This window comes from Sander lucioperca, chromosome 16 (genome assembly GCF_008315115.2).
Source record: "Sander lucioperca isolate FBNREF2018 chromosome 16, SLUC_FBN_1.2, whole genome shotgun sequence".
NCBI classification, from domain to species: domain Eukaryota; kingdom Metazoa; phylum Chordata; class Actinopteri; order Perciformes; family Percidae; genus Sander; species Sander lucioperca.
The window spans coordinates 7794899-7819755 of NC_050188.1; the positions used below are offsets into that span (position 1 = coordinate 7794899).

The following is a 24857-nucleotide window of genomic DNA, read 5'->3' on the forward strand; positions in this document are numbered from 1 at the left end:
GTCAAAACCATCCCTTCCACCCACACATTATACTGCATTACATCTGGAAATGCAAATCAACTTGTTTTAAAATGTACAGAAATGTACAGGCATTACAAGACAGATTTCACCTACACTGCACACATTAGGGCGAATGTTTATTCTTGTGAAAAGCAGTAAACAAAAAACCCATTCCACTCACTACTGTAGCTTACTAGCAACTCAACAACAACTGAGCCCGCAGCTCCATTTGCTGATAAAGACCATCAAATACAGCAGAAATTACAGGAAGTACCTGAAGTCACGAAAGATTTTGTTTTAATCACAAATGTTATCTTGTGTAAATAAGAGATCAATATATTTTGTGCATGTTTTATCTTATTCCCACACATCGTTGTCCTGTTCACACAAGCGATTATTATGCAGGTTAGTTATCTTGTCTCAATAAGGGGTCATCTTGTACGCCAAAGTTATCTTGTAACAGTAAGTTTACAAAAGATATCTTCTTGTTCACACAAGATACCCTGCTTGCACAAGTTAACATCTTATTCACACAAGTTATTTCTTGTTAAGGATTTTTTTTTTTAAACAACTTTGGGGCTCCGTAAGTAAGTGGAGCTGACACAAAGTTACATAGTTCAGATCATGATTAGACGACATCTTCAAAAAGCTAACAGGATCAGAGCAGTTGGGTCAACATTTTCTGAATTAACAATAGTTTAAAAATGAATCAATCACTCATCTGATACATGAGATAATGTTTGCAGGAAGGATCTTAAACACATGATCAAAACACCACACAGATTGCATGTTAAATCATATACAGAATAACAATGCATGGTAACCAATTGCCTAAACCTATAGTACATTTTAAATCAACATCAGTGGAAGGTTTCAAAGCCCATTCATGTCTTTGAATAGTAGATGAAAGGTTCAAACGAGTGTGTGCTCTGCAGTGTGGGGCAGGTATGTAGACCGTAGCAACACAGACCCCAAACCTCAGTGAGGAAACAGGAAAGTGAACTAGACTGAAACATAATTAACAAGTGCACGGTAAACTATGGAAGCAGTATGCCCATCATACCGACTGTAAGGCGGCTTAAAACAACCTGTGTCCAGCTCAGCCACACTTGTCGACATGTTTCATGGATGTAGGTAGGTAGCTAACTAGAGATGTAGGAAGACAACACCCTCATTCTTAATCCTGCATGCAAAGCTCTGAATTGGTCAATTTGTTTCTCCCACAGGGGTTTAACAAAAAAAAACTTAAACGAGCACAGCACCAGAGCGCCACCCACCCACACACACACACACACACACACACACACACACACACACACACACACACACACACACACACACACACACACACACACACACACACACACACACACACACACACACACACACACACACACACACACACACACACACACACACACACACACACACACACACACACACACACACACACACACACCAAGTTAACTTAATAGGAAGACACATTGTTCACTCCAGTTACATACTGATTAGCCAAATATTTATATTTCATATGTGTAAGGCTTGTTACATTCAAAACTCAACATGTACATACCACAAACAGTGCTCTATGCATCAGTTACATACGTACATGGCATGTTGAAGAACCACATCTTTGAGTGACGGGTTAATTGACATTAATGAATAATCTGTTTGGGATGAATATAATTACGTTAAATATCTTTAAATCTTCACTAATCCATATTTTTATGCACTGACAAAGCTCTAATAACCCGCTGTTCACTACCTGCCCAACACCAAATCAACAAGTAAAGGACTGTTTGCCAACGTATTCACCGTATCACCATTACTGTGTTTTCAGCTTGTTGTGCTGCCCACAAGTGATGGTGGTGGTGGGGGGGGGGCGGCTGTGCACGGGCTTTAACTATGAAGTGTGCCACAAAGCTAAATAGAAAAAAGCTTGTTGTAACATGTTTACAGATTTAAAATGAGAAAATGTAGTGTTTTTTGTAGAACACTGAAACCGTGAACTATAGTGCCATCACAGACCCACTGTAGAACTGACCACCTAACACCAACAAACCAACCTAAAGAGACAGTATGAGGAATGTAAGGAATTAAATGTAAACCATGTGAAGGAGTGTGTGCAGTACAACTGAAGAAGGTAAAATATGTTGCAGACAAATGGTTTTGGATGAGAAAGTCTGCAGGGCAGATCAGTCGGAGTCCAGACCGGGGGGAGAAGACGCTGAAGATCACCAGGTATATGAACCTGCCGGGCCCAGATACTCGTCTCACACACACACACACACACACACACACACACACACACACTCAGTCCAGCTTCTCCTTGTGAACCAGTTTGGGGGCGTCCACAAAGTCTTGGCCGTTAAACAGGATGATGGTGGCTGTGATGGCACTAGCAGCCCCCCAGAACGTCACGTAAGCCAGGGTCTCTGTCCAGGTGTCACCTACAAGACAAATCGCAGTCATTTATTCAAAAACCACGAGAACCGGTAACCTGCAGCTCTTCATCTACAAGGGAGCTGTTTAAGTTGTCCATCTCACATACGTATGACAGAACAGATTCAACAGCCGTCTACTACACAGGCGGCGTAACAGCTCGCATTTCACTCATTCTATACACGTGTTGCTGCGAGCTGAAGCATCTTTTCAGGCTTCAAGTCTATTTGCTTTTGGCATCTATAGTGACTAGAGCCTGACTGATAAAAGGATTTTTAAGGCAGATATCGATACAAATATTTGGTGATTTAAAAATCCGATATATCGGCTGAGATATATATATATATATATATATATATATATATATATATATATATATATATATATATATATAAATCCAGAAACGCGTAACAAAACATAAACAGATTTCCCTAACATTAGTTATTTGTAGTTATTTATGAGTCCTCACTAAATAATATGATAATGCAGTTTAAAAATAAACTTGTTTGTTTTATTGTCACCACAGAACAGAGGAACAACAAAATATATTAAAAGTTCTAATAAATAAAATGTATAAAAATACAAACTTAAGATATGAAACTTAAAGTCCTTTGAACAAAAACACAATAAAAAAAATCGAAGTGTTGCCAACAGGGACGTTGTAGAGCGCCCTCTGGTGAACAAACTATACGACGCCAACACTCATAACACGGTTGAAGGGTGTTTTTATTTTCTTTTTTAAATATTCATTTATCGGCCATTATAAATGCCGAAACCGATAGTTTGGAAAATGCCTAATATCGGCCCGCCGATATATCGGTCAGGCACTAATAGTGACTGTGTGTTGGGCTCTGAGCGCTGCCTGCACAGCAGTACTGTGCTGCTGCTGTGTGGACCCCGGATGATGGAGGACTGAAGCTGCTGCGTTGCTAAGATGCTGCTGTCACTACGGAGCCTGTTAGACTCAGTGTAACAACTCATCGGCCGTTTCTGCTTACACTGTTCCTCCCTACTCAACTACCGACTCAATTGTGCCGAATACGTCACATATTTTGTTGTTTTCTTGCAAAATGTTTTTATAGAACAAACTCAAAGAGTTACACTAGATACAGACAACAATAATACATATTTATGGTAATGAAAAACAAATATTAATGATGAATACATCATAAATATGTTTCTGATAAACCTGTCAACCTATAGACCATTCCCCTGAACCGTGCCTCCAGCACTCGCCCTCCCATCAATTTCACTTGACAAAAGAATGAGCCTGAACCTTTTTCAAAACATAATGACACATTACTGATAAAAAAATCGTAAGAGAGGACAAAAAAAAGAGATATGAAACCTCGGAAAAAAAAGTCCTTGTCAATGTCAAGTCTGGGAGCTGTATAAGATTATGATAGTAGTGGGTCATAGGAGAACTGCAAACTAGATGGAGCCTCTCAGGTCCAGGTTGCTAGGCCAGAGGGATGCCTCAGGGGGCACAGATGATTTCCAATTGAATGCAATTATTCTTCCCAGGTCACAGGGCTCGAAATAACACGTGCACATAAAATTTGTGCTGTGCACACAAGTCTCTGCTCTACATGCACCGGTGCATGTGACTTGGTACAGAGACCTGGTTGAGCGGATAACTGACGTGGAGAGAAAACATCCAGACTCCCTGCTCATTGTTCTTGGGGACTTCAACAGAGCAACCGTCAGCAAAGAACTCCCAAAATACAGACAGCACATTAAGTGTCCCACCAGGGACAATACCACACTGGGCCAGTGCTACCCCACATTATGCCGCCTATCGCTCTGTCCCCTGTGCAGCTTTAGGACTCTCTGATCACTGTCTGGTTCATCCTCTCCCGACCTACAGGCAGAAACTAAAATCTGCTGAGCCTGTGGTCTAGACTGTGTCTCCATCTCCCACAAGTTGTTTCCACTGAGCTGGTGGAGAGCAGATATTGCTTGCTGTTTGTCACATTCTTGACAGTCTACCTTCTCCCTTTAATTTCAAGTAATACCATCTTCCAAGACTTTTGATTGGCTTTTCTGACCCCCCTTGGAGTTGGTTCTTTGTTGATGAAGAACCTTTGTCCATCAGTTTATTTTTGACTATCGAGATGCTTCTTGATTTGGATGGCTGGATTTTCATTCCTGTGATTTTTTTTTTTTAAAGCTTCCCTAGTAGGCGCCTGGTGCTGTTCCGGTCATGGTCGTCATGTTGTCCAGGGCCGTGACGGGTGGTAGACGGATTTTCAGTCGCTTTTTCCACCTGCTACACATCTGATGTTTCCCTGGAGTAGGTTGATTCCCTGCTTCTTGCTTTCACAAGCCTTCCTCCACTGCTTCTTGAGCTGCCTTCTCTCCCTGAACAGGAACTCAAACTCCTGTTGCCTTCTAAACCTGCTTTCTAACATTGGCGCCTTTTCCTTTCTGTCCCTAATTCCGACGTTCTGCTCCGTAGCCCCAGATGATGTTTCCATCTTATCAAGCTTCCTATCGCTGCTCAAGCCTTCTAGGACACTCGTCAGGTCTGCATTTATAGTTTCCCACTCAGCCTTCTCTGAGGCTCCCCCAGGGTTGAACACTAACAAAGCTCATATAACTTTTTGACAAACAAACATTGCATTTTCTGAAGCTTCTTCACATTAAAAGCCTCACAGTGGTTTACTGGTTGAATGGTTAATGTGAAGCAGCAGCAGACAACGTTTGGTTTGCATCAGCAGTAACTTCACATGGCTCTGTACAGCTGAAAATGATCATTACACATAAAAAAAAGGCTGAATTGTGAACGTGCAGACAGGAACGCAGTAGTGAAACTAAACTCTAAACCACAGAAATTCAGTTTGAACCTAAAAAAAAAAATAAAGTACTGAAGAGCTGAACACAGAAAGACTTTTAGAAACAAAACTGGACTCTCACACATCCTCGTTTGGGATAAAGGCATTATTTAAAAAAAAAAAAAATGCTTGTTCGATTGTGGAACAGCATCTGAAATACCCTCCCCCCCACAACTTTCAGTCCTCTCATTTGGGAATACTTTTGTTTTAAAACTATAACTTAGTTATATAGAACTTACCAGCCATGAGAAGACACACGATGCACATGGAAAATGCTACCAGCATTATAATGGGCAGCTGCAAAAAGAGTAGGATTTAAAGCATTAGACTAACAGTCCCATTACCTGCTGCTGATAAGAGAGAAAACGCTGATATACTGACCGTGAGGAACTTCCAGTCCTTCTGCACACGAAGAGGAGTGGGTCCATCAGACTCATCGACAGCAAAGTTACCCAGAAACAGGTCAATGGAGTCCTGAAAACAACAAAACCCCATTGACACCTTGGCTACACAGTATTCCAAATCATATTTATTTTCTTATTGGGGCTCATTTCACAACCAGCTTCATTGAAATGTTAAACATGAAAGGTTAGAGAGGTAAAGCTTGCTATATGTGGGTTGGAGCTTGTAGCGTGGCATGAGCAGGAAATAGAGATGCACAGAATTATCATGTGGATGCTCATGCTATGCCCTTTCTTTATTTCCGTGAGACTACTATGCAACTTGAACATTTTAACCACAATCTTGTTAAAAAGATTCTGCTATAGATTAGGTGTTTATATCATAAAGTGCAGTTACTGTGAGTGTAATTACTATTGAATCTATTGATATTTATTCTCCTCACTGACACATTTAAGGAAGCTTTGTGTTAGTTTAGCCCATGGCAAAGTTTTCCCAGCATTCTGTGATTGGGCATTAAGATTGAAACTGTGGATTTTTCTGGTACTGTACTACTTTCTTCAGTGATGACGGATCTACAACAAATCATGTCTGAGACATCCTACCTGTCTGAATCCATCAGAGAAGTTATTTTTGTAGTAGCGGATCATTGAGTTCCAGCCATCCATCAGCAGCCCCCACCTGGTCCTCTTCCCCGTCCTGAGAGAGAAATGAAGCTGGATTAAACAGCAGCCATGGCGATACTACTGCAGGGGGACTCCAGAAAACAACGCACATAGGATGCGACAGTACTGTACCTTGTGAAGTCTGTTTTCAAGGCTCCGGTTCCTGCGTACTGTACAGCGCATGCATTGGCATTGTCAGCCCATGCTGGTTAAAGAGCACACACAGAGAACAGTGAGGGTACAATCACAGGCTACACTTCCTACTGATCACACAACACATGCGCACAGTCAGGCATACAGAAGACATTACCGTTCTTGTAGATCTTTTCAAACTCAGCCTGCTCTTCAATCCGCTGACCCACATTCAGAACCCCCATCCTCTGTGCACACACAGGCAAAACACAAAAACTGGTCAAGATTCAGGCCTCTCATCGTGAGCAGGATGTGAAATTCCCTTACCTTTTTATCTTTCAAAGATAACATGTGTATGGCAAAAATGGGATGTACCACTTGGCTGAAAACATGCATTTAAAAAGGGATCTACCACCCAAAATCTGAACATCTATCTGGTCAAATCCATTTGTTCAGTAACTTTTAGTAAGTTTTTTTTTGCTTAAAAATAGTCAAAATGTTAAAGTTTATTCTTGGTATTGGAAACAGTAGCATGACAACCCAACTAGTTAACTTCACAGTAACATGGCAGAATATATTTTTCTAGGGCTGACGTCTCCAGGCTCCAGGTTGGTCGATAGGCTCTTGTACGACCAAATTCTCATTGGTCGGACAGACGCTGGAGTTACTTTTATGAGGCTGTGTGTCCACCAATTCTTTTTTCCTTGCTGCAAATACCAGGCGGTCTTCTAAAAACACCCTGCTGGGAGTGCTAGAGCGCTTTGGAGGCACAGTGTTTTTTTTTCAGCTGAGACGCCTTTGTTGAGTCTGGTTGCTATGATACGGAATATCCACAGAAGTAAAAATGGCTGCGTCAGCATCAGTCTTATTACTCTACTTTACTATTACTATCTATGGTCGGCACAGGCTAGAGTACTAGGAGGACAGATACTGTATACGGCCCAGCAGTATTCCTTTTTGTCCTCTGTTGTTGCGGTCCAGCACTTGTACATGTCAGATGTGAGGGTTGGTCTTTGTGGTATTTGTCCCGCCCCTCCTTCACTGTGATTGGACAGCTGGGTAAAAAGTGACAGTGACGAGCGCAGCTTTTTATACCCAAAGTTGAACGTTTCTTCAACTGTCTGTGAGCAGAAACAAACTCCAAACATGCAGCGCTCTGTGCAGAATCGACACTCAGCGCTGCTGTTTGTAGCAGCGTGTGATTTTGCGGCGCTCCCACAGCTAAGCACTAAAAACGCTTAGTGGCCTCAGGAAAAAAAGCTTTGATGGACACACAACGCTACCAGGTAGAGTACACTTACTGCACTGTGGACCATTTAGTTCATATAGAGATAACGTGCAGATGTTTTGACAACCTAAAAACAATAAAGCCCCTTATATTGAATTGAGAGAGAGTAGCACACATCTCTGATTAAAAATGTCCCAACAGTAACATTAAACCCTACATTGTGAAAGTATTATATTAGTATTTTGCTATTCTAAGAGGCATAGCAGCAGTGGGCTTAGAAATACCTGAAGCTGAGACTGTAAGGAGCGCCGGGCCAGCAGGCTCTGGATGACGTTGGTCCTGTCCAGGCAGTCCATGCAGTTACTGCGGAAGACTCCTTTCTGCTGGGCCACCGTCTTCCCCTCCGAGTTCACCATGAAGTAACTACACATAGAGAAAAGTCGGAATATTCCCACACAGTACACAACAACAGATATTAGTCCATAAGAGCTGCCGGTTGGGTTACCCGTATTCCTCTTGTGTCTCTGCGACATCATCCACTAAGATCTGGAGGCGGTCCCATCTCATGGCGCTGCACTCTTTGTGGAAGTCGAAGGCTATGTAACTGAGGACAGAGAAGACAGTGTCACAGCGTCAAAGTCACATTAGAAGGACATGACTTCATCAAGTTTTTTTGACCAGAACATTCATTGTTACAGAGGTGGCAGAAATAGATCACAGTCATCACGGTTGTCAAGAAAAGATAAATGGGAAAATTAAAAAATGTCTACCAAACTAAACCAAAGTAACGAGTTACAGCTGGCCTTCCCCAGTTAGCTGACTTCTTAAACCTGGTTTCTGTAATGGGGCTAGGTGATTTCCCCAGGTAGATTTCTCCTGGAGAAAGCAGATTTCTCTGCTGTGTGTACGGGACCCTGGGTTTCTAATCGGCTTTTTACAAGTGAGCAAGCATGTGCGTGACAAAAGACTGCAGAGAGAGTAACAGTGGAGCAGGTGGCTGAAAAGAGACATAATTACACTGAGCAATGCATTCTCATATTTAAAATAACTAGTACAGTGCCCGTTCAAAATGTGCCTGTTTGGAACGGGCCGATTGCTTGGCCTGTGGTATTGCTGCTTGTAGCATTCTCCAGAACCAAATTGTACCCCAAAATTACTTACAGAAGGACCCCAAACCACTTAATATGCAACTCCACTGTATACCCTACTACTGACTTACAGTGTACTTCTACATCAGAGGAAGACATTGTACTACTACATTTACCTGACTTAAAATGTGGAGTCCGGCCCGTTATAAGAGCCAATCAGCAAAAAGCTGCGTTAATCAACCACCCTCACAGAGGGCACCAGAATGGGAGAGTGAGTGTGTGTGTGAGAGGCAAAGACAGAGGGGGTGGAAAGAAAAGGTGGAAGGCAATGCAAAAAAGTTTTGTTCAACTACATTTTAGTGTTGTCTTTTATGTTGATATCGTCAGTCAGCGTTTAATGACGTCTCGTCATTATTATCCTTAACACTTCAGCAGCGGTGTTCATTTCCAAACAGGCAGGAAGTATGGATTTAATTGCGGGGGTATTTCGCCGACGGTAATGTTATTAGTTTGCAGCACACGTAATTAACCGGACCCAGGGTGAGTCTGATGAAATCTGCTGTCTTCGCGTGGTCACCTCCGAGATAGTCTCGCATCGCCTGCCTCTGTTTAGAAGTGGTGAATTTACAGCAACTTAATACAATATAGTGTTTGGCTTTTGTTTAATATTTAGTGTTGGCAAAATGGCTTTTTATTGAGTTTCCTCTTAGCGAAATGCTCTAAGTGAATTTAAGCTGGGCTTTTATTGTGAAGGGTAGACACGGAAGAGCCAGCGTTATGGTAGCGCCTTTTTTTTTTTCTCAGCCTTTTTCAACACAACAGTTGCGTATTCCTGTCAGCTATCTGCTCGTGCTCCAGGGAAGTCAATTTTTTTCCTCAACTTTTATTGTTCGGCCGTTTAGTTTTATCCACAGTTTTTTTAAATATCCAGTGTTGTCCAAACTGCTCCAAAATCCAAACCCCATTGGGTACCCAGGAAACCAAGTGAAGTAGATTGGATAAACGGTTCATGAGATATTTGAAAGACGCACGCACGCACGCACGCACGCACGCACGTACGTACGCAGTACTTCCAATAAGGTCAGGTGTGTTGGAGGAATCTGATTACTGACTTGCTGCATGTATACACTGATTTACAGTAGCCAAGTCACTGCAGTGCATGTCCGGTTACTCAAGTAACCTGGTGTCTCTGAGTAACCTGGGTGCTAAAGTGCGGGGAAATGCACTGAATGACATCATTGTGAAGTAAAAATTGTAGGAGCCATTGAGTGATACTTACTTGAGCATACCGTTGTTCATACCAGACACCATCTTGGCAAAAGCCTGTTCTAGAGGCTTCTCTGAGCCCTTCTGGTTCACCTGGAAAAACAAGAACACACAAATTGGCCGAAGACGCATTTGCTTATATTTGCTTGAGCTTGAAAAAGGGTCCTTACCAGGTTCAGAATAGTTTGCTTCCCATAGATGAGGAGCTGAGAGTCGAAATGCCTCTGGAAACCATCCATCTGTACGAAGGTTTCCAGTGGTTAGCATCGGATTTTCACACCTCACCATTTAAAAAGCACACACAAAGATGAAAAGACCCGCTCTTACGTGATTGGTGGTTTTGCTGATTATAGGTTTAGGTTTGTATTTGAGGTTGGGCCTCTGACTCCAGTAAAAGGGCATGGAGCCTCGTGTCTGGGGACGAGAAAAAAAAGGTTTGTCTTGAAATGTCATTTCTGAAATCCTGCACAGAAGTCCATCAAACTTAAAGTTACTACAAGGAACGTTCATTGTGTGTTGATTTTTGGGGGCTCTGTGGACAATAGCAGCAGTGTTTCCATGAACAGCATCGCCTCGGGTCGCAAAGAGCTGCAGCTGCCAGACTCCCTTTAGAAAACCTCTCATTTTACCGCAGCAGGGTCTGACATCAATATTAAATTGAGACTGTTTCATAACCAGTTAAAAACTTCTTGTAGTTACTTTAAACAATTTAACATCGGGGAAAAAGGCTGCACAGAACGATGTAGAAAAAGCCAGGTACCAATTCAAGTAGTCTTTAACAGTATGACTTGCCCTTTATACTTGCCTGAATAAATGAAGCCTTTGCTCCCTCATACAAAACTATCTGCTCAGTCTCCACAAAGTTAGCAGCATGGCCTTCAGAGTCGATGCCTGAGGAGACAGCAGGACAGAAACAGCCATGAGCAGTTAGCGGTGTCAGTAGAGAGGTCGACAACACTACCTTCTGTTCTACCTTCAATGTGTTGACATCAGCCACTTTGCTTTCTGCTAGTCCATATGCAACTTCCACAACCAATGCTTGGTGCAATTCAACAAAGACATTGCTTCAGGAGTTTTTACCTCGAAGGTAATATCTGACGCCGGCCCGGAAGCAGCTTCTCCTGGATATGAGGATCCACTCAAAGATCTTTCCGTTTATACGACATGGCTTCATGACGATGACTGGACAAGGAGGGTCAAGGAAAGGCTTTGCTCAAGAATTGATAAAATGCCCCAATGCTCCATTAGAAAATATTAGACATTCAGTGAAAAGGATACATCCATGGACAACGGGAAGTGCAAACTTATGAAGCTGTGGGGAAATAGTGATAGTGATAGTAATTCCAAAACCATTCAGTAACAAACAAATGGGCCACAGGTCCCGAGTTATACGGTATACGTTACCTCTGGCTGTGCAGCCAGTTCTCTCAAGAGGTTCCCATTCCACACAAACCGCTGATCTGCCTGAAAACCACAAGCAACACGACATCAACACATTATTCATCAGTCACAGAAGCAAACGCATGCCTCTCTATGATTATGATCAATTTAATGGGAAACAAATGAAAGACCAAAAAGAAAAGACCAAAACCACTAATGTGTTTGTAAGTCTCTCGTTACTTTTGGACTTCCCTACTGTGTGGCTCTCATCCCATTGGTTTCTACTGAAGATACACATTTTTAAAAACAACTCACAAATACACTCAGTTGCCAGTGTATTAGGTACACCTAGCTAAAGTGATCATGCGGTTGAAAAAACACCTCTCTACAGCAACAACAAAATTCTAACCTTCACGAAGGGAGGATTTATAGCAGGACTGTTGTATTAGACTGCATTAGTTTTAGCTAGGTGTACCTAATAAACTGAGTGTATACATACAGTTTATTTTGAAAGGCTCAGTAATTTCCCCAAATAGCTGGTCACTGTTGATTTTATCAAACATTACTCAAACAGAAGGAAATTTGTTAGGGACTATTTTCAGCAGCGGATGAATCAACATTTGGTGTTCTAGTGCGCGTTTGTGGCAGCACGACGGTGTGTGTGGGATTGAGTCAAAATAAACTAGTGTGTGTTCATGGTAATCAAGAACATGTCACCCAGTGCAACAGTGTTTTAACAATAAACTTCTCATAGACTTCTTTATGGAGCCAGAGGAGTCGCCCCATGCTGGAAGTTAGAGAGAATGCAGCTTTAAAGAGCTTCAGCATTAGCTTCACTTGTCAGGCCCGGAAGCGCCGTCCATTATTTTTTACAGTCAATGGTTTTAACAGTGGAGCTCTATGTCACAGAGGAAGAAGCTATATCACACACACACACACACACACACACACACACAGAGAGAGACACACACACAGACACAGACACACACAGACAGACACACAGACACACGTTTGTTTCACTATCTTTGTGGGTAACACCCACCCTAACCATAACCTAATTCTAACCCTAATCCTACAACCAAGTATTAACCCTCAAACAGCCCTTTAACCTTGTGGGGTCCAGCATTTTGGCCCCCACAAGGCTGTGCAGACTGCACAAGTATACTGTATTCCCCGGTTTTTGGACCCCACGAATATAGTAACACACAGACACACACACACACACACACACACACACACAGTTACTGGGATCAAATATTTGTTGGTTGGGGTTTGCATATGGGATTTGGTGACAATAAAAACAATAGAATAACCTACTCCTGATAAATCCGATCATCACTTCCCAATTTAATATGCGCAAGTTTTGGTTTCCAAAGCGGCCAGGCGCTTGTTGTGTTGCAGCCTTGGAGCACAGTAAGCAGCGCTCTAGCGTGGCTTTATTTTACATTGAAAAAACCCTGTAAAACTGCATACTACCATTGACTCAAAATAAAACGTTCCTCTTATTTGTGAAAATAGGCATGTGATCTGTTTCATCTCCACCCCTCAAAGAATCGGATTCGAGAATCGATAAGAACTGGAATTGAAAGGAAGAATCGGAATTGGAATCAGAATTGTTAAAATCCAAATGATGCCCAACCCTAGAACCACTTCTGTTTTACGTCTGTAAGGTAATGTATTTGATGTCTCACCCTCTCCAGCAGACTCATCTCTTGGAAGTCAGGGCTGGTGTTTGCCAGCCGCTGCAGAGTGTGTGTCAGGTCGTAGTCAGTGCAGAAGTAGAAGCCGTCTGTAGTCAGCACATTGTTAATCATGGACAGGAAAGTCTTATTCTCCTGAGACTGGAGTAGAAAAGAAAACAGACTTTTAGTTTTCAGGAAAACTCATGATGAGGCACTTTGCAGAGTGCAGGGAACTGCATTGGCATGTTATAATGCTACTGTATGTGTTACGCTGGGTTTTCACAGGCAGCTTTTTTTTAACTAAAACTCCACTACCGCTCTGCAAAAGCTGACTCGGAGTCAACTTTGGAGAACAGGCAGAGCGGAAAACACCCGGGTACTTTCACCACACTCAGCCATCTTTGCTCATACTGCTGTTCTTATATGGAATGAATTGCACCGCTCTGCTGTGCCATTAACAGAGCTGCCTGTAAAAAAAACAACAGTGTCAGGGATGCACAGATCCCACTTTTTCTCTCCTAGTATCTGCCCATATCGAGTACTATTCTGATACCAGCTCTCTCTTTTACCCACATTCCAATCGGTATAGTTGGACTGGTAAAGTAGCTACTGTTAAAGCCTTACCACCACCAGGGCTTAAAATATCAAGTGACCCGAGGGTGCTGTTAGAAGAAAAGTCATGAGGTGGTAAAATCTAAATGGTTTAAGGCCTGCAGAGCATGAGTGATCTCAGTAAACATGGAGTTAGTTGTTATGGAAAAACTCAGGAGCAGCTTGCCTCAGGATATGTGATTACACAGAAGCATTTAAGGAAGTCTCGATGGAGGAAAATTAGGATTAAGCAGTAAAGTTCAACCACAATATGTTGTTGTGTAGTGCTATCCTAACTCTCAAGTTCCTGTTTTCTTGAAGGAGGATTTAAACTCATGCTGGACAAACAAGATTTAGAGATTACCAAATAAGGTCCTTCTTCAATCCTCTAAGCATTTACAACTATTACTAACTATTTTTCCCTCAGTAACAAGTCACGTTGTAGGTACCCCAGATTACACGCAGCACATTTATCTGTGAATGTCTGGGTCTTATCCAGTGTTTTTATGTGTCAAGGTTATGCGTTAACCTTGGTGGGATGGGAGCGCTCGAGGCAGCACTGTCTTGTCATACAGCGGTTACGTCATCTATGGAGTCATAGAGTAGTTCTCTGCCTGAGACAGGTTATGACCTACTGCTATTTCAGTATGTTGGACACTGACCTGAATGAGACCTGGGTACCACGGTCTCAATTTACACAGTATGAGTTCTTCAGCAATGGAGTCGCTATACTCACTGCAATACCACAACAATGCTGCTCCTGTATTTCCATGTCTTCAACATTAATCAACATCTGGTGAGGATGCTGACTTTTAACATGGCGTCATGTAGGTAGCCATCATGTGCATATTTAAGAATGTTGTATTACAGAATTCTAGTTTCAAAAGGAGTCAGCTGGATACATTAAAAAGTAGTTCAGAGACTGTATTTTCATCCAACTCTCAGAATTAGCTAGCTACAACTGACTAAATCTGCCAGACACTGTTTGAGTTGACCAACTGACGAAGTTGACGGTTGGCAACTAGAAATGCAAAGCTGCTTTTGTTTACCTCGGTCTCAAATCAATCAGTATCACTGTGAACTGTATATGTGCCGTGCTCGAGAGGAAAGCTAGCGACAGTAACTAAGGGGCTTAATCAAGAGTCAATTTAGGTCTCTTTCACATTTTAAACTGTTGATAGGTTGTGCTGCTTCCACCATTGCATTCAGTCTTCTGAAGAGAAACCAGCAGGGCTGAGTTTCATGTCTTTTGAGCTTGGCTAATAGGATCTGGCTGCTAAGCCAGTTAGCACAGAGAGTGAAGCCTGGTGTTCCACTCTTCACTCACTCCATCTGCTCTCTTACATTTTGGTTTTCCAGTGATTTTACTTACACACAGTACTACTGTTACTGCTACTCTAATCTACTACAACCAACTGTCCATTGTTTCACATTATTAGTTCTACACTGCAGTGTTTTACCATGCATCACACAGTTTTCAGCTAAGGCTGCTCTTTCAATTAGCATACCAAGAATAGAAGTAGATTAATAATGCACTGCTACCTGCTACACTGAAATGAGATAGCAGTGTGATTCCAGACTGAAAAGAATAACTGATCCTGAAACACGAGGTCTCACTGAGACTGAGACTGGACGCCTGTCAGACACCCAGTCTACTGGACCATCAAACAGGACCAGGAACAGTATTCACGCCCTACCATCACAGAAACCTCACTGGGCAGCCAAAACCACAATTGGTGAGGAAATGGATTGAGGACATCATTTGAGTAATAATATTATAATAATTTGAATTTAAGTTCCATGGTGGACACAAATATATTGATGTAAACTATATAAATCTGCTACAAGTGTCAGAGGACCCAAATGTGTCCCTGATAGTATTGATTACATCTGACCAGATACAATTGGCTATGATTAACTAAAAACAGGGGAATGCCCCGGTGGCGAAGGGTATAAAGATTTTTTTTGTTGAGCATACTTAACCCACAAATGTTAAAATAACATTGGATTGTTGTAAAAAGATTTGGAAAGAGAACATTCAGATGGGTCCAGATCAGTGAGAAGATATGCATCGGGCGGAATTTCCTGCAGCAGTGGAGCAATCCTGGAAGTGGAACATCAAGGATATAGACTACTAAAGACACCGATGCATGGGAAAATAGGGTCAAAGTTGAAAAAAAACTAAATTACCCTTTGGGATGTGAAAACAAGCTTCCAAGGGCTTTAAGGTTAAAAACACAAACAAACAAACATGCCAACATTTTGGGACATACTCTGGTCTAACTTAGGCTACGTTTACACGTGGCCGGCTATTTTCATAAACGGACATTTCAACCTCTCCGTTTTCAAAAATAAAATTGTGCACAGCTGTCAGTTTTCAGAAAAGTGTTCGTTTACATGTACCCGTGTATATATGCCGTCAATGCTGTCAAGAGCATGCCAAACCTGTAGGTGGCAGTGTAACAAGAAGCTTAAGCCCATGTTAGCCAATCAGAATCCTGAAAATAGCAACAACAGCAACAAATCACTTCCTCTCTCTTCTCTTCTTCACTTCCTCGGCTGCCTAAACCTCGGTTTGTCTCAGTTTACATGCAAACAAAGTTTTCCAAAATCTCCACTCTGGCCGGAGGTTTTACAAAGACTCGTTTTCAGAGGCGAATTCTCCGTTTTGCGTGTAAACGAAGGGCACAAACGAAGGGAAATGTCTCAAAATAACCATGTACGTGTAAACAGGGCCCCAGAGTCAGAAGAAAATTGGCATCAGTGTCATGTGATTGTGTCCAGTACAGAGACTGGTCCTGGAAGAGTTTAGATCTGATGCAGCGGGAGAACTGCTCAGCAGGCAAGCAGGACTAAGACAGCTTTGGAATTACTCAAAGATATGTTTTGTAGGGCTGCTCCCTCTAGTCGATTAGTTGACTAATCGGTCGTTTTGGTCTTAGTCAACTTAGATTTCTTTAGTCGATTAGTCATGTTTTTTGCTTTTTTCATGCTGAATGACTTATTTCCAAGAAACGTACGGGCACATCTCTGGCAAACACAAGAATTAAAGTGGTGCTTTTGCATGACTCTTTGCGGAGAAACTCAGATTTACAGATCTGTCGATTAAATCAACTAATCGATTAGTCGATCCAATTGAATGAGTGTTAGTCGACTAAGAATTTCTTCAATCGAGCACAGCCCTAATGTTTTGTTTCTCTTCGGACAGGGCTGGGAAATAACAATGGCTTCCGATTGAAGAGTAATTAAACAGTTCCTGTATGGAAACTATCAGTAAACACCACCGCCAAGATTTAATCTGCTCTTAACATGTGGATTTTCTTAAAGAATCATTGTCTATTGCAGATTTGGGGTGAATAGTCTTGCTGACCTGGATCTCTGAGAGATGCAGCACTGTCTTCTTATAAGAGATCACGTCAAAGTCCACAGCCTTCCACACAGCGTGGCCCAGCAGGCTGCCCACGTTCCTCTTCCTGGTGATGACGATCAGGTACATGCCTGTGAGGAGTAAGGGTAAGTCACAGCTGTACAGGCTTCACAGACAACACAATGCTGAGTCAGCACGGCGCCTACCTGCTACCAGGCGAATGGTTCCCATGATGCCACATATGGGCCTGGTGACCGCCGAGGGAGGGACATCTTTTTTACCTGTCAAAGCAGCACAATGCTCAAAAACAGACAGGGCTCGACAGTGCGAGCGTTTTACTCGCATTTGCAACAAAAACAGATGTGCGTGAACTGTAAAATGTATTTAGGAGCACATGTGTGAATAACAGTAAGGGTTTTTTCACCCTTGCCGTTTTTTGCAGATGCAGCGGCCTGTCGCTTCCATGACCTTCACCTGATGTAGAATTGTGTGTGTTAAGATGCCGGCCATATTATCTGTTCAGAGTGTTTTTCTCCTCCTTATGCACAGAACACGCACTACAGGAAATCACTACTGCTTTTGTTTTGATTTTCTGGACTACAACTGCATTTCATTGATTCATATACAGTTTGAAACAGTTTAAAGTATAAATAATTACATAATAAATAAATACAGTTTGAAGCAGAAACTATTAAAAACCGAGCATACCATTCGTATTCAAAAACAAACCCCAATTCCAATGAAGTTGGGACGTTGTGTAAAAAGTAAAAAAAGAAAATAGAATACAATAATTTGCAAATCATTTTCAACCTATATTCAATTGAATACACTACAAAGACCGATATTTAATGTTCAAATTGATAAACTTAGTTTTTTTGCAAATATTCACCCATTTTGAATTTGATGCTTGCAACAGCTGGGACAGGGGCAACAAAAAAACCTGTTTGGAACATTCCACAGGTGAACAGGTTAATTGGTCATGTTCGGGTATAAAACGAGCATCCCCAAAAGGCTTAGTCGTTCTCAAGCAAGGATGGGGCGAGGTTCACCACTTTGTGAACAACTGCGTAAGCATGTAGTCCATCAGTTTAAGAACAATGTTTCTCAACATACAACTGCAAGGAATTTAGGGATTTCATCATCTACAGTCCATAATATCATCAAAAGATCCAGAGAATCTGGAGAAATCTCTGCACGTAAGCGGCAAGCCACTGGGGTGTGTCAGTGCCCGTGGCATGGGTAACTTGCACAGCTGTGAAGGCACCATTAATGCTGAAAAGGTACATACCGGTTTTGGAGCAACATATGCTGCCATCCAAACGTCGTCTTTCTCAGGGAGGTCCCTGTTAATTTCAGCAAGACAATGCCAAGCCACATTCTGCATGTGTTACAACAGTGTGGCTTCGTAGTAAAAAGAGTGTGGGTACTAGACTGGCCCTTGCAGTCCATACTAGTCTCCCATTGAAAATGTGGGGCACATTATGAAGCGCAAAATACGACAACGAGACCCCGGACTATTGAGCAACTGAAGTCGTACATCAAGCAAGAATGGGAAAGAATTCCACCTACAAAGCTTCAACAATTAGTGTCTTCAGCTCCCAAATGCTTATTGAGTGTTGTTAAAGGAAAGGTGATGTAACACAGTGGTAAACATGCTGCACCCTGTCCCAGCTGTTGCAGGCATCAAATTCAAAATGAGTGAATATTTGCAAAAAACAAACATGAACATTTAATATATTGTCTTTGTAGTGTATTCAATTGAATATAGCTTAAAAAGGATTTGCAAATCATTGTATTCCGTTTTTATTTAAGTTTTACACAATGTCCCAACTTCGTTAGAACTGGGGTTTGTAAATTAAATCACTTTGCTGGTAAATGTCTCCTTGTATTCCTTTTATTAAAGAAAAACATTATTTGATCAATTTTCTTTGCGCCCCTAAAGTTCTTTCTGCGCTTCTACATTTTTCAACTTACAACTTACTTTTCACACGTGCTCTTTGGGATAAAAAGTTGCCATTAAGCCCTATTAGATGCTTTTTAAATAAGTAATCATTTAATTTAGTAATATTTAATCTGTATTCTCAACCTCCTGGCGTGTGCTTCAACTATTATTTGTAATACAGATTGATAAGAAAAAAAATCTATATACCATATTCTCCTATGTTTACCTCGACAGAATTAACTGGTTATATGTTGTTATGTTTAAAGAGAGCGACAGGGTGGTGCAGCAGTTAGCACTGTCGCCTCCCAGCTGGCCGGCTTGGGCTCTTCTGTGTGGAGTTTGCATGTCCTCCCCATAGGTGGGAATGGCAATTTTCAACCGCAGGAACTTTCCCCAGGGGCGGGGAACCTTTGGAGGAACTCATTACATTTCGACTGCAGGGACCAGGGTCTAAATTAAGTTCCAGGGACATATTTTAACCCACAAAAAGTCCCTGATCGAGGGTAGTACTTTCTGAAAGTACAGGAACCTTCGGGTGGGGTTTGGGGTTAGGTCAGCTTACGTCTTTGCTTGTGTGTTCCCGTGCAACTTTTTGGCCAAGGCACAGGCGACGTGAGGCGACGCCAGAGTCAGCCTTCATCACCACTCAGTTCTTGGCCGTCTACCTGCTGTGTCAGGGCCTTAAGGCGGAAGCATAGGACTGTATGATGACAGGGTGTTGTAGAGTTTAGAGTGGACATCTCCTCTAAGCACCTGGGCAAAGCTTGGGCAGTCCCAGTGTAGGTGAGTGTGGATGTGCAGACGTTTTACACTTACTCTTTGCAGAGTCTAATGTTGTTGATGACCAATCTACGAAAATGAGCTCTGTTTGGTTTTGACACTATCAGTACACTTGACAGAACTAAGATTCAGATTGTCCTGCCGACATGGTTCTTATATTTACTGTATGTTGAAAACCTGTCGACATGCAGGCAAAAAAACTCTTTTAAATTGTGTTCACGAAGCTGTCCTGGAACATGTGTAGTACCACTTACATGGCAATTCATGGCTAGTGTAAGGTTTATTGTTTTAATGTTTCTGATGTATTCTAAGAATAAAATTCTATGGCATTCCTAGCTAATACATTTGGAGAGTGAAAACAGCTCAGGATTCAAAGGTGCTGAGACATGCGTCTATACGCAGGTCCATAGCTTAACCTGTTTTGTTTTTGTAGTGTCAGATGTAACTGTCTAAGTCTTTCTACCTGTGAGGGTCATCTCATTTGAGACCCTGTCGATGGCCAGCACAGCATCAGCCCCCTCATCGCAGGCCTCGATGAAGAACTTCTCTGGGGTTGTGTGCCTGGGAGAGAACAAGGGAGATGCTGAAGTTGAAGTTGTCCTCCAGGGTAAAATTACAGCTTGCAAGTAGAGTCAGGTTCACCAAGCATCACAATGTGCAACAGATGATAATTCACCTCGAATGCAGAGAGAACCCAGCCTGTATTTCTAATTCTCCCTGTTTCCTCATAGTTAGACATTCCCCCATTTTCTTCATTTATACATGAAATGACTTTACTGTCACAGGTATTTTCCACCAGGCGCGTCTGCGCTGCGTTCCGGAGGCATCGCTGGCCCCGCAAGCAATCACGACCATTCAAGTCAATGCTTAGATATTCCTCCAGCTGCGCCATGACACATCCCAGAAGCGTGTGTGAAGCAGCTCTCAGCCCGGCTCCGCTAAAGATACTATCTATTTTCACGCGGGGCGTTCAGACAGCCGGGCAGGAAGTGGAACAGCGAGAGCATTCAGTCAATTTACCAAAAGACACCCCACCCCAATATGGTATATGTCTCCTCTGCAACACCACGGACGACGAGAGATTCATCTTGGAGGTGGAAAAACATAACAGACACCACAGATCTTTGTTATCAGGACTACACCAGAAGAGAGAAGGCATGGAGTTTAACTGCAGGAGTGCTTGGAGTGGAAGGTAGATCCTAGCTTAATAAACACGGGATTGTTCTGTAAAGCACTTTTAAAGACAATATAATCTGTGAGTCGGGCAGCAAGACACTCCGCTTCGGAGACGCTCCCGGTGGGGTACGGTGCGTGGCAAAAACAAAATCGGAACGCAGCCGGTGGAAAATGGCTGTTACTGAGTGTTGCCTACCACTTCCACCTGCAGTGAGGAAACAGTATGTGCGGCATGCCACTCTGATGACCGGCACATGCCGCTGTAGTAAGGGACATAAACCAGATTAGCTTTTCACATACAATAGTCCTACATTTCTCACCTGATAGTTACTGGTTTTATTGTTTTTAAATGGCTTGTTTTATGTGTTGGTTTTATTGCTTATCTGTTTTTAATTTGCTATATGTGCTGGTTTTACTGTAAAGTGTCTTTGAGTACCATGTAAAGCGCTATATAAATAAAATGTATTATTATTAGTATTATTATAATAGTCGCTGTAGCACTAGTTGCATGATCCCATCAGACACTTTTCGATCCCGGCGCTACTTGAAATTCGTCCTCTGCATTTAAGCCATCCTATACACTAGGAGGAGTGGGAAGCGCAGCGCCCCAGACCAGCTCCACTAACCTAACAGAACTTCTTTTTTTTTTTTAATATGCAGCCTGAATCCTGCTGACTCAGGATGTATACCTTTGTAGTTGATAGTAACCTCTGACCTCCCTGTCTTGGTCGGTTTTCCATATTACAGTTAGACTCGCTTTGCCAGACCCTCTTCCACCGTGGCGCTGCGGAGGAGGGTCTGGCTAGTCCACACAGCATTCCTGGATGGGAGAAAAACGTGTTCTGGTTTATTGGCATTTCTTTAAACCAATCACAATCGCCTTGGGCGGTGCTAAGCACCGGGAAAAGCCGCGATGATAGCCTCAGAAAGGAACCTCTTTTGAGGGAACGTGTGTACGTTCAAAAGTTGTTTTAATCTGTCCAAAACTCAGATTGGACAGATAGTCTAGCTGGCTGTCTGGATTAGAGCTGGGCAATATATCGATATTATATCGATATTGTGATATGAGACTACACATCGTCTTAGATTTTTGATAAGGTAATATCGTAATATGGCCTAAGTGTTTGTAAGTGACTGTTCTATTATTTGCCTTTACCAACTTAGTCATTATATCCACATTATTTATCTAAAATCTCATAGTGTAAATATTTTGTGAAAGCACCAATAGTCAACACTACAATATCGATACGGTATCGATATTGAGGTATTTGGTCAAAAATGCCGTGATATTTGATTTTCTCCATATCGCCCAGCCCTAGTCTGGATTTACCCTGCAGAGATCTGAGGAGCAGTTAACCATAGTCCTCAGAAATCCACCAGAGTTTAGAACGCCAACACAAAGAAAGAGGAAGGTGACGGACATCCGGCCTAAAAGAGTGACATCCAGCGGAATTTCCGTCGGCAACGGAGCAATCCCGGAAGTGGAACGTCAAGGATATACTATATTACAGTAAACACACGATCATTTCAGCCTATGAAACACATTTTAACTCAAGCAAACAGTGAAATAGGGCATCCCTGTTGCCAAGTGGTCTGAGGAGCATACCATGTAGAGTCCCAGTAGGGGGGCCTTCTTTCATGTTATCCTCTTACTCTCTCCTCACATCGCCTGTCTGTCTCTACTGTCAAACTATTAAATAAAAGCAAAAATTTAAATTTAAATTTAGCGTCAACTGAAGTGCATGGTGCAGCTTTCCTATAAAGCCACTCGATTCAATATGTTAAATGGACCAGAGATCACAGCAGCAGCAGCAGCAGCAGCAGCTTGAGTAACACACAGCTCGGAATCCTGCAGCAGAAGAATGTGACCTGTAGTGCTGTAAGAACACAACCACCCTATTGTTAGATAACAAAGTGGTCAGGGTTTTCCCTACTATTATAAGGCGTATGGGCACCACCTAAGCTGAATGAATGTAAAATCAATGTGAGCAAGCATCAAAACTAACTAAAAGACTTTCATCAGATCTAATGATTGAGTTGGTCCCCAGTGGCCTTCTTTAGCAAGTTTGGTCTTTAAGCTTGTTGAGTGTTATTTATTTATTTATTATCTGCTCTAGCTTTTAGACACAGATATGGTCATAATAATGGTCTAAAATGATGTGAAATTGCATTTTCACACCCTGTCAAATACACGCACTCAAGTCTTCCACAAACCGGGGGGGGAAACACTGGTAGTATTACTTAGCCCTTAACTGTTAAGGTCCACGCCAAACTGTTTGCATTGTTTAGCACATTTACTACTGTACAAACATGTGGACCTTTCCTTACTGCTGCACTCACCTATTTCCAAAATGAAGCTTAAGTGTTTACACATTCTTGTACTTTGCCTTTCTAACCTCCCCTGAAAAGAGTCGACAGGAGGGCCAAGATTAAGATCAATTCTGAGGTCACGAGTCCATAGTTTTTCTTCACATTTTATATATTCATACAACAATTTCATTTAATTTTCTGTAAATGTTTTCTCCTCCCGCAATGGTCTGAATACTGTTCCAAAGCCTTCTCAACAATACCAGGCTGTACCAGATGGATTAATACAAAACCCCCTTTATTTTAACCTTTATTGGGGCTTAGGAATGAGCCTACAAACTCACAATGTGTATTTAACTGTGACAGGGAGGGATATAACGCAATGTAAGACTGAGCAGTGGTAGGATCCTTTAAACCCTCAGTTCAAACGTGCAGGGTGGCTCCATCAGAACCAGCTTCAACGGTCGAGGTGTACAGACACAGTACACCTGGAAGAAAGACTGGTAGGACCGGGCAGCTCGCCTTTTGAATGAGCTAACGTATTTGAACAAGGGTGTGTCTGAAATAAGTACAGAGCTCTGTCAACTTTCACGAAAGTTAAAGATGGCTAACCTTTCATTTTCACCAAGTTTCCGTGTTCGCTTCACAGACAGCTGATTGAGTAAGTCATAGCATTGAATAATCAACTTAACGTAGGTTTTAAAGAAATGTGTGTCACAAAACAACTATCACATTGTCACCCCTGAATGGAACTGACATTATATTCTGATTTCAAATTCACGACCCACCACCTATAACGTTAAACAACCATTCGCTGCTAGCTAACATTAACGTTAGGTTAACTAACTTTCTGCCGCCCTGTTCGCACTAAACAAACCTCCTCCTTGGTGTGTTTGACGATTAAAGGAATTTGACAGCCGTATACACCTCCTTCCAAGTCTACATAATGATGCCAAGTTATTTCTTCATAATGAATGATTGTGGAGTGAAACTTGACTGGTTCCTTGTCTAACGTTAACGTTACCAGCCGTGCCTGTCAGCGAACTTCAGCCGCTGTGTCATCGAACCTGACGCTACTTCTGAACTCCAGCTCCTACTTTACCTCAGGCATCATAAGCTTTGCCTCTTGTTTGTGTTGTATTTGACGTGGAAACAAGGTGAGGGTTTTTTAAAAACGATTAACTATAGTATATATACTTACAAATTGTATCTCTCGTAGGCAGTCGCCATCTTCGCTCCGTCTACCTGACCTCAGTGACGACAGCAGTGAGGGTTCTGTGTGTGTTGCCAGATACAAGTTGTAGAACCGTAGAGGGCGTAGTGCTTAAAATACGGCTTTCCCTTTTAACCCACGAGAACCTGGCATCCATGTAAAGCGAGACGGTGGGTGGTACTTGTAGTTCAACCCCATTCATGGTTCAACCGGATTCAACCCATAAACTGTATATTATGTATTAATATATGTATTAATATTAACAGTTTATGGTTCAACCAACTAAAGGTACCTACATGTGGTATAATAAATTAAAAAAGGACACTTGCTGTTTTTTCTTCTTCTAAATGTCAACTATAATAGTC

General features: G+C 42.1%; 1 protein-coding gene and 1 long non-coding RNA gene across 3 annotated transcripts; one reads left to right on the plus strand and one right to left on the minus strand.

Annotated features, from left to right (window-relative positions):
- Positions 1–1441: 1441 nt before the first annotated feature.
- Positions 1442–24707, minus strand: sacm1la (SAC1 like phosphatidylinositide phosphatase a). Of its 2 annotated transcripts, XM_031278980.2 has the most exons (21): positions 24481–24707; positions 20260–20357; positions 17281–17355; positions 17078–17205; positions 13126–13275; positions 11459–11518; positions 11333–11366; positions 11135–11236; positions 10860–10945; positions 10382–10468; positions 10225–10293; positions 10068–10147; positions 8206–8304; positions 7985–8123; positions 6651–6720; positions 6473–6545; positions 6281–6374; positions 5658–5750; positions 5516–5573; positions 2276–2450; positions 1442–1459 (listed from the first exon to the last, which is right to left on the minus strand). In XM_031278980.2, exons 1-20 carry the CDS (start codon positions 24507–24509, stop codon positions 2314–2316), a joined length of 1761 nt encoding a protein of 586 aa, XP_031134840.1. In that variant the 5' UTR covers positions 24510–24707; the 3' UTR covers positions 1442–1459; positions 2276–2313. The 2 variants fall into 2 exon arrangements, with proteins under 2 accessions (XP_031134840.1, XP_031134839.1); XM_031278979.2 differs by lacking the exon at positions 1442–1459 and having other exon boundaries at positions 2038–2450.
- On the plus strand, positions 1889–2368 carry LOC118493431. The gene is made up of 2 exons (XR_004895385.1): positions 1889–2111; positions 2144–2368. It is a non-coding gene; the product is annotated as an uncharacterized LOC118493431 (long non-coding RNA).
- Positions 24708–24857: the final 150 nt, after the last annotated feature.

Bases quoted from the DNA above. Each gene is read 5' to 3' on its own strand.
- sacm1la (XM_031278980.2), bottom strand. From the start codon at position 24,509: ATGGCGACTGCCTACGAGAGATACAATTT. The intron at 17,356-20,259 runs GTAGAAAGACTT...CTGCTTTGACAG, and splicing joins AAATGAGATGACCCTCACAG to GTAAAAAAGATGTCCCTCCC. The intron at 5,751-6,280 runs GTAGGATGTCTC...TGTTGTTTTCAG, and splicing joins TCTCTGATGGATTCAGACAG to GACTCCATTGACCTGTTTCT.